The sequence below is a fragment of the Nicotiana sylvestris genome, chromosome 6, assembly GCF_000393655.2.
Source record: "Nicotiana sylvestris chromosome 6, ASM39365v2, whole genome shotgun sequence".
NCBI classification, from domain to species: domain Eukaryota; kingdom Viridiplantae; phylum Streptophyta; class Magnoliopsida; order Solanales; family Solanaceae; genus Nicotiana; species Nicotiana sylvestris.
The window spans coordinates 150,581,629-150,593,417 of NC_091062.1; the positions used below are offsets into that span (position 1 = coordinate 150,581,629).

Sequence of the window (11,789 nt, forward strand, 5' to 3'; positions counted from 1 at the left end):
AGTGCAATTGGGCCAAATTTCAATGTCTCTAAACAATCGTCCTCAGGGGACATTACCTACAGACACCCAGATTAATCCAAAAGATCAGGGCCCAAAGCAGCTAATGGCGGTGAGTCTCCGTAATGGCAGGGATCTAGATGTAGAACAAGAGAGAGCTCGAGAAAATATACAGGCTGAGACATTCATTCCAGTGCCCATTGAGCTGGATGAGTCTACGATACTGACAGAGGTGACAGTCCAGCCTGCTCAGGAAGAAAAGAACATTCAGCAGGAGACCGAGAAAGTAGCTGAGCCAGTGAAGAGCCAGTAGTTGAAATAGTAGCTGATAAAGAGAAGTCCCAAGTGATTGGGACGAAGAAACCTCCTGCACCCTTTCCACAGAGGCTGGCTAAGCATCAAAATGAGGAGCAGTATAAAAAGTTCTTTGAAATGCTCAAACAAATCTAGGTAAATATTCCACTGATTGAAGCTTTAAAGGAGATGCCTGGGTACGCAAAAATGATGAAGGACTTGATGTCCCGAAAATTTGATTTTCAAGACTTGGCTACGGTTACACTTACTCAGACCTGTAGTGCAGTGGTGACGAGACCTATTGCTGAAAAGCTGTCTGATCCAGGTAGCTTTACAATTCCATGCACTATTGGGAATTTCGCCTTTGCTAAAGCGCTCTGTGATTTAGGGGCCAGCATTAATATTATGCCCATGGCTATCTATAAGAGGTTGGGCATTAGGAGAGTTAGACCCACCTCCATGTTGTTGCAGCTAGCCGACAGGACTATGAAGCGTCCATTCGGTATCCTTGATGATGTGCTTATTCAGGTGGGGAAATTTGTGTTCCCTGCAGATTTTGTGATCTTGGATTCCAAAGTGGATGAAGAGATTCCTATAATCCTAGGAAGACTATTCTTGGCCACGGGGAGAGCTCTGATTGACTGTGAGACTGGGGAGCTCAAAATGAGACTCAATGATGAGGAAATAACATTCAATGTGCAGAAGTCTATGAGGCGACCAAGCGAGTTCGCCAATTGCTCTCTTATTGATGCCATGGATGTAATTGTAGAGTCCGATGATGAGGTGTTGACAATTAAGGACCCCCTGACTACATGTTTGATGAACTTAGATGAAGTGAATGGTGAAGATTTGGCGGAATGGGTGTTGGCATTGGAAGGTAGAGGGTTCTAGGAGAGAAATCTAGAGTTTGAGCCCTTGCACTTAGAAAAGAGAGAAACTCCTCCAGCTAAGCCATCCATTGAAGAACCAGCAAAGCTGGAGTTAAAGCCATTGCCATCCCACCTCAGGTATGAATTTTTGGGACCTGACTCCACATTACCTGTTATTATCTCTTCTAGTTTGTTAGATGTGCAGGTTCAAAAACTTTTACAGGTACTAAAGGAGTGCAAAACTGCCATAGGGTGGACCATGGCAGACATCAGGGGGATCAGCCCCGCCTACTGCATGCACAAGATTCTGCTGGAAGAGGGGCACAAACCTTCCAGGGAACATCAGAGGAGGCTGAACCCCAACATGAAGGAAGTGGTGAAGAAGGAGGTGATAAAGTGGTTGGATGCGAGAATTATTTTCCCAATCTCTGACAGCAGCTAGTGAGCCCAGTGCAATGTGTTCCTAAAAAGGGTGGCATGACGGTTGTGACAAATGACAACAATGAATTGATCTCAACAAGAACTGTCACAGGCTGGAGAATTTTTATGGACTATCGAAAGTTGAATCTAGCCACCCGGAAAGACCACTTCCCACTTCCCTTCATTGATCAGATGTTGGAAAGATTGGCAGGGAGGTCACACTTTTGTTTTCTGAATGGGTACTCAGGGTACAATCAGATCTCCATTGCACCGGATGACAGAGAAAAGACCTCCTTCACATGCCCGTATGGCATTTATGCCTTTAGACGGATGCCATTTGGCCTATGCAACGCACCTACCACATTCCAACGGTGCATGATGTCCATATTCACTGACATGGTTGAGGACATAATGGAGGTGTTCATGGATGACTTCTCAGTGGTGGGGAATTCATTTGATGAGTGCCTGATAAATCTGACGCGTGTGCTGAAACGGTGCATCGAGACTAACTTGGTTCTGAACTGGGAGAAGTGCCATTTCATGGTACAAGAAGGCATAGTCTTGGGGCACCGGGTGTCAAGAAAGGGAATAGAGGTGGATCGCGCAAAAGTTGATGTAATTGCAAAGCTACCTCCACCAACTTCAGTCAAAGCCATCAGAAGCTTCCTTGGACATGCCGGTTTTTACCGGAGGTTCATAAAAGACTTCTCCAAAATCGCCAACCCTCTCTGTAAGTTGTTAGAAAAAAGATCACCTGTTTTTGTTTTCTGATGATTGTAGGGTAGCATTTGAGGAGTTGAAAAAGAGACTGGTCATAGCACCCATCATAGTTGCCCCAACTGGGAGCAACCGTTTGAACTAATGTGTGATGCCAGTGAGGGCCAGCGGAAAGACAAACTGATGCACCAAATCTACTATGTTAGTAGAACGCTAAGTGGAGCCCAGTTGAACTACATTGTGACTGAAAAGGAGATGTTGGTTGTAGTGTCCTCATTTGACAAGTTCCGATCCTACCTGATAGGGTCCAAGGTAATTGTATATACTGACCATGCAACTCTCAGGTACTTAATAGAAAAGAAAGAATCTAAGCCACACCTGATTCGTTGGGTGTTGCTATTGCAAGAGTTCGATCTTGAGATTCGTGACCGTAAGGGCACTGAGAATTAAGTCGCTGATCATCTATCACGACTTGAGGGAGCTAAAAATGTAGTTGAGGTTGAGGAAATACTGGAAACTTTTCCAGACGAGCAGCTGCTCACCACCACTCATCAGGAAGCGCCATGGTATGCAGACTTTGCTAATTACATGGCCAGTGGTATAGTTCCTCACGACCTTTCATCGGTCCAAAGGAAAAGATTTTTTCGTGAAAGCCGCCAGTATTACTGGGATGAACCTTATCTGTTTAGAATATGCCTTGATAATATGATCCGGAGATGCGTCCCCGAGATAGAGCAATTTTCTGTTTTGCAGGCTTGTCACGCATCGGCGTATGGTGGAAACTTTGGAGGGGTTAGGACAACGGCAAAGGTGCTAGAGGCTGCATTCTTCTGGCCGACAGTGTTTAAAGATGCGCACCTATGGGTGAAGGGCTGCAATGAATGTCAGTGGACCGGGAACATTTCCCGACGCCACGAGATGCCCATGAACCCAATTCAAGAGGTGGAAGTGTTTGACGTCTGGGGGATTGACTTCATAGGTCCCTTCGCCAGCTCCTATGGCAATAAGTACATTATTGTTGTTGTAGACTATGTGTCCAAATGGGTGGAAGCTGCGGCGTTACCCACCAATGATGCAAAAGTGGTGGTGGGATTTCTAAAGAAGAACATATTCACCCGCTTTGGGACACCACGAGCAATTATCAGTGATGGAGGCACTCATTTCTGCAACAGGGCCTTTGAAAAGTTGCTTGCCTAAGTACGATGTGCGCCACAAGGTGGCTACTCCTTACCACCCGCAAACTAGTGGACAGGTTGAAGTGTCCAACAGAGAAATCAAGAGTGTGTTAACCAAAACTGTGAACGCCACAAGAACTGATTGGGCGAGGAAGCTAGATGATGCACTCTAGGCTTATAGAACTGCCTTCAAAACTCCAATTGGTAAGTCACCATACAAGTTGGTGTTTGGGAAGACCTGCCACCTGCCAGTGAAACTTGAACATAAAGCGTGGTGGGCATTGAAATAGCTGAACTTAGACATGGAAGCTGCGGGCACGTCAAGAGTCACTGAATTGCATGAGCTCGAGGAGTTCAGATATCTTGCTTTTGAGAGTACAAAATTGTACAAGGAGAGAATAAAGAGGCTGCACGACCAGAACATTGTTGAGAAAAATTTCAAACCCGGGGACATGGTCTTGCTATACAACTCAAGACTACGTCTGTTCCCAGGTAAACTTAAGTCACGATGGTTTGGACCATTTCGAGTAGTTGAAGTTTTCCCTTCAGGAGCTGTTGAGATTGCCACAGAGAATGACTCTCGTACATTCAGAGTCAATGGTCAAAGATTGAAGCCATATGTGGGCATGAGCGAGAAAAAGAAAGTGTCTGCGCTGCACCTGACTGAACCACAGAGGTCGAGCGAGCCTTAAATGCGCTCATCCTGCATCATGCCGCGACGTTAAATCAGGCGCTGCGTGGGAGGCAACCCCCGAAATTGTTGTAAGTGTAACACATTATATGAAAAAAAAATCAAAAAATCAGACAATTGCCCAGACCGCGGTTCCACCGCGACCGCGGTCAGAGACCCCCTCTGAACTTTGTTCACCGCGTTTCCACTGCGACCGTGGTGGAACCGCAATGGGAACCCCTCTCTGAACTTCGTCTACCGCGGTTCAACCACGACCGCGGCAGAACCGTGGCAGACCCCGTCGGGCCCAGGTATGCAAAAAAAAAATTTTATTCACCCCCCCCCCTTTCTAATTCACCTAACCCTTCACCCACCCTAAAACAATTATTCCCCCTCTCTATTCAGAAACAAAACGAAACCCCCCCTCCCCCAAAAAAAATAAAACCCAAATCCTTTCTTTTCTTTCTCTCTCAAATCCCTCCCTCACTCCCAAAAAGCAACCATTGTTATCTTCTCCACACCTCCTCTCACCACTACCCACCCCTTTCAACCTTCATCAAGTAAGTGTTCTCTTCTTTTTTATTCTATTTCTTCTTCTAATTAGTGTAATTTAGTCTAAACTAGTTTAATTAAACCCTAGGTAGGAATAGTGTAGATTTTCTTTCAATTTTTGCTTCTTCTCTGTTGTTATTGTTATATTTGCTTCTTGTGGATTTGTTTGGTGCTAAAATGGTTGGGTCTTTCTTATACTTCGATTGTGGGGGTTGTTTAGATGATTTGGAGGCCTAGAAATATTTTTTGCGGTGTAGTTTGGTGGAGGGCCCTTTTTGGCCGAAAATTTGGGGCTTGTGGTGCTATTTTGAGGTATTTTGTGCCTATCCTGGGTTGTGGTGTTGTTGTATTTGGTGAATGGTGGTGTTATATTTAACGTGAATCACTTGAGGGAGTAAGTGTGGGGTGTTGTATGCCAGAATTTGTAAGAAAGTTGTGGGGCCATTGTGGAGGTTGTAACCTGGAACACCTCACTAGTTGGGGGTTTGGCATAGTGTATGAATGGATTAAATGGGGGATATTATTTGGTGCCATCGGGTGGTGAAGTCTGAGTAACCATCCGGCTGGCACATGTAGGATATATTTTATGGTTCTCTTGTATTCTTTGCAGGTCATATGGCTCGTAAGCAGCAAAAGAGATCGGCAGGCACGTCCCAACAGCCTACATATGATGCCTCAAGGTTCAAATCAGAATTGGTAGAGGACGACTTTCATGCCAAGGCCTCAAAGAGCTTCATCCCTGAGATTCTGATTGACAGGGCAGCCCTCCGTGCAGAAAAGGAGGAGATGTATGAGGAAATACGGTGGAGGGAAATGGAGTTCTTATTTGATGAACCTGAAACAGTGAACATGATGATTGTAAGAGAGTTCTACGCGAACTGCCCATCACATACGTTGCGGGAGGTGACTATGTGGGGCAAATGGGTAGATGCCTCAGTTGAAACTATTCAACAGGTGTTGCGGCTACCCCAGTTTATGGGTGACGTTTACTATTACCAGGATGCACCAGGAGTCACTTGGGATATTATGACTGATGCACTATGCGTAGGGGGGCAACCAATCTGGATATGTGACAATATCACCTTGAACTCCAATTCATTCACCCATTTGGCTAAGTGTTGGCTCACTGTCATTTGCAGCCGGTTCTTGCCCTCAGGCAATATGACTAAAGTGAACTTCCAAAGAGCCCTCTTGACATGATGCTTTGTCACAAAGAAAGATTTTGATGCGGCAAGACTTATTGGTGATGAAATGATCATACGGTCCCCGCTGAGGTCAAAGGGATTCTACTTCCCTCCCTGGTGACTATATTGTGCCTGCTGAAGAATGTCCCCACCAATCCTACTGATGTAGACTTGCCCCCTAAAGCATCTTTCAAAGCTTCAAGCATCAGAGTAGGCAGGGGTGCACGCACCACCATTCAGATCGATGATGAGGATGATGACCCGGTTCCCATGGCACCATCCAGGAGATCCTATGACAGTGCCAGACCCTCTCGGCGCCCCCATGCTGAGGAAGGCTTATCCAGATCACAGTCCACCCAGCCTATGTTGCGTACTATAGAGGAAGAGTTCGCGGATCTTCTCACCTCGGTGGAGTGCCTACACACGCGTATGGATTAGAGCTGGGCATATATCGGGTAAAACCGATAACCCGAACCGTTAATTATTTACTGGGTTATCGGTATTGGGTTATTGGGTTAACGGTTCGGTAACGGTTTAGAATTGTTTCACTATTGGGTTATCGGTTCGGGCCTCGGTTTGCCAATTTTGTTAATGGGTTAACCGATAATCCTATAAGAATTAATAAAATTATGACTTTACCCTTAAGTATATACATATGTTAGGGCTTCAGTTCATTCTCTCCTATTCTTTCTCAGTCGCACTCTTCAGTTGCTTCATCTTCAATCTTTATAGACCTTACTAGTTACTCCTAGCGTAAGTCTTTAGTATTATACATTAGGCTTTTAATTTCTATAACGAAATTCATCTTCAAATTGATACTTTTGACTATTAATGATTATTATTTTTTTTATTTTCGTTCCTTAATTTTGTGGGCTCACGTAGTGCAGCCTATACCTACGACCAATTTCTCTTCGCACTTATCAATTCTCAATCGACAATCTTCGTCAGTTTCAGGGATATTTTTGAACATTATTCTTCTGTATAGTGCTGAGCTTTGACAACATGACAGTATTTTCTTACCTTCTAGGTGTTTTTCATTTCCGTGTTAGTATTGCCCATGCACAGATCAAGATTTTGCTTTATGGTTTCTTTTTTCAAGTTAGGCATTTGACAAACAGTATCCAGTTTATCTTGGACTGTTAGTACTATATGTTTGGACTTGTTAATTTTAAGGTGAAATGGCTACTACTTTGTATTATTATTAATGTATTTGGACAACTGTTGTTGAAGAATTAATATTATTCCAGTTGTGACCATGGGACATAACGCAGAAATGGGTAGTATACTATATGTGAATTCATCTCTTTTTTGCTTAACTCCAGTGAATTGTCTTTTTTTTTGCTTAACTCTAGATTGAGTTATCTTATCGGGTAAACCGATAACCGAACCGATAATGATCGATAACCGATTAACCGATAACCGATAATCAATATCTTATCGGTCCGGTTATTGGTTTATCAAATTTGTAAACCGATAACCGATATGCTAAATCGATAATATTCATAACCGAACCGAACCGACCGATGCCCACCCCTAGTATGGATGCCATGTCTCAGCGGCAGGCCAGGTCTGAGAGCCGGTTTATGTCCTGGTTTCGTGCTTTGGGGAAAGCTTGCCATGTGGACCCCAGTACCGTCTCTGACTCTGATTGAGGCTCAGGGAAGTCTTTTTACCCTTCTGCTCGTTATTTTTGATATGACATGGGGACATGCCATAATGTTTAAGTGTGGGGTGGAAGACTTGCTCGGGTAATGTATTGTAGTGTATATAGACATGGTGTATGTTGTAGTATTTGATTGGTGTTGTTGTGTATAATTGACTGTACTCACATTGGAAGTAACTGACTTGGCCCAACGACAGACACTTGTCGACGGGTCTCTTAAGGGTCAAAGTCGGATTTAAAAATAAATAAATGTAGAAGACTCTTCCTGAGGACGGACCACTTGGACAGTACTCTTGAGGGAAGTAGTCCATGTAGTTTCTTTATTTTATTTTATTTTTTCTTTTTTAGGTAGTGTAGTAATTTTCCCTTGGTTTTTCTTTTGACCACGGTTCTTTTCCAAGGACTTTACTTGAACCGGGTTAGGTAGATTTTTCTTTTGTAGTTTTAGGACCAAAATGGGTGAAGGCTAGAATGCAACCCTTGATGTACACACCTCCTGAGAATAACAAAAACGAACATGAGGGTGCGACGTCTAGGCTCGTTTGTAGACTCGTAAATCTATGCCTTAATTTTGCACATCCTGTCTTGCTTGAACGCTCGTATGAGTGTGTTGATAAACTAATTCGGAATGAGTTACATGCCAAGTGTGTGTGAGCTATTACTTGTATTCTGTGCTTGCATGTGATACCTAGAACTTGCCCTGTGTGTTTGCAAAGCGAAATAGAAGCTGTTTGATTTTAGAGATGTTTGAGGCATTTCTTTGTGTAGCCTGTATATTTGTGAATCCACTTGTATATATTGCCATAGTTAACCCCTTTGAGCCTGAAGCCTGTTCTTTGATAACCCTATAATGACCTATATCCCTATGTTTGAGTAGTTTGACTATTTGAACTTGTACCTCCTAGAAGCACTTGAATTACTAAAGAACATACAAAAGTCAAAGTGTGGGGTGGTAAGGAAGTAGGAAAAAGGGGAATCAGGAAAGAAATACTTGAATGGTGCAATGGATTTGTAAAGGAAAAAAGAAAAAAAAAGAGAAGAAAACAAAACAAAAAGAAAGAAAAAAATTATGCATGCCAGTTGAGGAAGGAGGAATAGGTTTCAGGTCACTGCATGATGTAGCAAAGGCATTATTCAGCAAGTTGTGGTGGAATTTCAGAACAAAACCAAGCCTATGGAGCTCTTTCGTATGTCAGAAATACTGTAAAAAATTGAATTCTGTAATTGTTCCATGGAAAAGGGGGTCTCACATTTGGAGAAAAATGTTGGAATGTAGAGATCTGATTGAACATCAAATCTTTTGGCAAATAAAAAAGGGATCCTCACTATTTTGGTTTGAAAACTGGACAGGTCTTGGGGCACTATATTTTTTAGTTCCTCAGGACTTTGGCATTGATGAAACTGTACAAAATGTACATGATGTTACCTTAGATGGTGAGTGGGATGTGGACAGGTTATTTGAACTGCTTCTTGAAGACTTAGCAGTACACATTCTGGAGAAAATCAAACCACCTTCACCTCAGCAGGTTCTTGACATGCCTTGTTGGATGCTGGAAACAAGAGGATATTTCAGTGTTAAGTCAGCATCGGATTATACGAGAAGAAGAGACGAACCAAGAACAGCTTATAGGATGATTTGTGTAAAGGGGCTGCCTTTTAAAATAGCATTTTTCATGTGGAAAGTGTGGAAAGCAAAGCTACCTTTAGATGATTTCTTGAAAATGGTAGGCTACTGCATGCCATCAAAATGTTGGTGTTGTGTACAGCCTGACGAGGAATCTCTTCAACACTTGTTTTTTAGATCAGAAACTGCAAGGACAACTTGGAAGTATTTTCTATCGAGGGCAGGAATAGTTGTGGAGGGATTAACATTGCACCAAGCAATCACAAAATGTTGGACTGCAAATGTGTGCTTAAGGCTCAAACCAGTAATGTAAGTACTCCCCTCATGTGTAGTCTGGGAACTCTGGAAAAGAAGAAATAGTATGAAGTATGGTGATGCTGTGACAACTAGCAGGGTGATTTATCAAGTTTCTTCAAATCTCCAGGCATTGGTGAAAGTGAGAAAGCCTGGGATGGACATGGTACCTCACAAATGGCAAGATCTATTAACTATGATGGAAAATTTCTCTCCTAAAATTAAGGTTACCAAAGTCATGTGGGAATTTCCAAGTGCAGGATGGCTAAAAGTTAATACGGATGGTGCATCAAGGGGAAATCCAGGCAGGAGCTCAATAGGTTTTTGTATAAGAAATAAAAATGGTGACATAGTCAAGTCAGTAGGGAAGGAGATTGAGGAGACAACAAACACAGTAGCTGAAGCGAAGGCCATGGTAGAAGCACTAAGGTTCTGCAGATTTCAACAATACTCTCATGTATGGCTTCAAACTGACTCAATGTTATTAAAAAAGATAATGGATGGGATCTGGAAACCACCATGGATCATATCTGAGCAGGTAAAGGAAATGATGCAACTAATAAATGGGGGCAATTACACAGTTACTCATATTCATAGGGAGGGCAACAAGCTGGCAGATCACTTGGCTAATTATGATTTAGATTATGGAGAAATAGAATGCCAACAATTCTGGCATCTAGATGCACAGGGAAGGAGGTTAGTTAATGAAGATAGGCTGCAATGTCCAAGTCTAAGGGTGAAGGTGGACAAGAGATAAGAAGCAAAGAGAAAAGGAAGAGCATTCAATCCACTGGGAGGACATTAAAGCAGATGCAAAAGGGTTTAAAGAAAAATGGAATGGATCGATACTTCCATGTGTGTTATGGAGAACATGCGATTCTCCTCAAAATGAGAGCATGGAAAAACATGATGGGCATGTCAAGTTTTGGACACAAATAGATGCCAATTCGTTTGGAGTTTGCACCAGCATGCTAGGGAATTTCGAGGATTTGCAGGTTTATAATTGTTTAATGCTGGAAGATGAAGGGCACTCGAGAACTGGTCAAATGAGTGGAACAAACATTAGCATGCATGTTGGAAACATAAGACAAACCAAATGCTCGACAAAAGCTGGAAGCTCACGTTCTGAATGCTACAAACAAATGATTAAGCTAGAGAAGCTTACACACACATGGGCTAAACAACCAGCGTGGTGGAAAACTCGTGTTCGAGGAAAAGCTGAGTAAACATTCGTAGCTTTTTATTTTATTGCACGCCTATTTATTTGGAGCATATGCATGCCTACATACTTGGGAAGCTACAAATTCAATACTAAAAAGGAGTTCTCAAGGCTATCAAAAGGCATAGAAGCGTGCATGAAGTTCCAAAAAGAAGAGGCTTTGGGATTCCACATTTAAATGTTCAAGCATGCCTCACAACCTTTTATTATTATTTTAAATCATTCTCTTTGGGACCACTTGCAACGCCTGTTGATTGTTATAGCTTATGCTGGAGCGAGCTTTTCAAGCAAAACAGTGCAGCCAACGAGGAGCATCATTTGCGTTGAGATATTGTTTTAAAGCATTTGCTCATTGGGACATATTTCAAAGCATGATGCTTGTTACAGCTGCTGCTGGAGCACGCTCTTAAACATTGCAGCCCACGAGGAGTAGCTCCTTTAAATGCACACATGCTGGGATGAGCGTCACTTTTGAAGGAAATAAGAATGCATGAGCATGGGGATTACAACGCACGCCTATATTTTTTAACGAGAGATCTGGAGCAAAACAATAGGCAGCACCACTTTGGGACTAAGTCACGCAAGCAGAGATGAAATGGACAATATTGGAAATGCCAAGGCAGGCATGGGTGCAAATGGTTGAGCTTGCTGGGCAAAATGCATACACGCATGGGGGACATAATCCATCAACTCAACAGCCTTTGTTGGGAAAATAAAGGAACATTAGATGGACTTCTAAACAATTCACACGCCTGTTGTTCTTTAGGAATTGAACAGCCTTTGAATAAAGGCCTTTTTTTTATTCTAACAAATTTGCTTTTTTGCAGGAGCTATATGGGAATATAAAATGTTGGCATGTCATCTTTGTCTATTTTTAATGAAATTTCAATTGGTGGTATTAATGCATTGCATTCATTCCAATGGAAGGGATTTAAAAATAGGCAATTTCACATACCATCACATGTCTACTTGTTGCACGCTTTTTTCAAATCACATGGCCATTACAATGACCATCACATGCATCCACAGGGTAACGCTGGATCGAGGTGCTGCTCACACCATCACATGAGTTTGCACGCTTGGAATCTGCAAATTGTTGATGATCGAGAAG

General features: G+C 42.7%; 2 protein-coding genes across 2 annotated transcripts; both read left to right on the plus strand.

Moving 5' to 3' along the window:
- The first annotated feature begins 498 nt into the window (after positions 1 to 498).
- LOC138871471 (uncharacterized) lies at positions 499 to 1,182 on the plus strand. Its single transcript, XM_070149352.1, has one exon. It carries the CDS (start codon positions 499 to 501, stop codon positions 1,180 to 1,182), a length of 684 nt encoding a protein of 227 aa, XP_070005453.1.
- Positions 1,183 to 9,526: 8,344 nt separating this feature from the next.
- Positions 9,527 to 10,216, plus strand: LOC138871472 (uncharacterized). The gene has a single exon (XM_070149353.1). It carries the CDS (start codon positions 9,527 to 9,529, stop codon positions 10,214 to 10,216), a length of 690 nt encoding a protein of 229 aa, XP_070005454.1.
- Positions 10,217 to 11,789: the final 1,573 nt, after the last annotated feature.

What these genes read in the sequence shown, in the direction of transcription:
- LOC138871472 (XM_070149353.1), top strand. Translation starts at nt 9,527, where the DNA reads ATGAAGTATGGTGATGCTGTGACAACTAGCAGGGTGATTTATCAAGTT.
- LOC138871471 (XM_070149352.1), top strand. Translation starts at nt 499, where the DNA reads ATGATGAAGGACTTGATGTCCCGAAAATTTGATTTTCAAGACTTGGCT.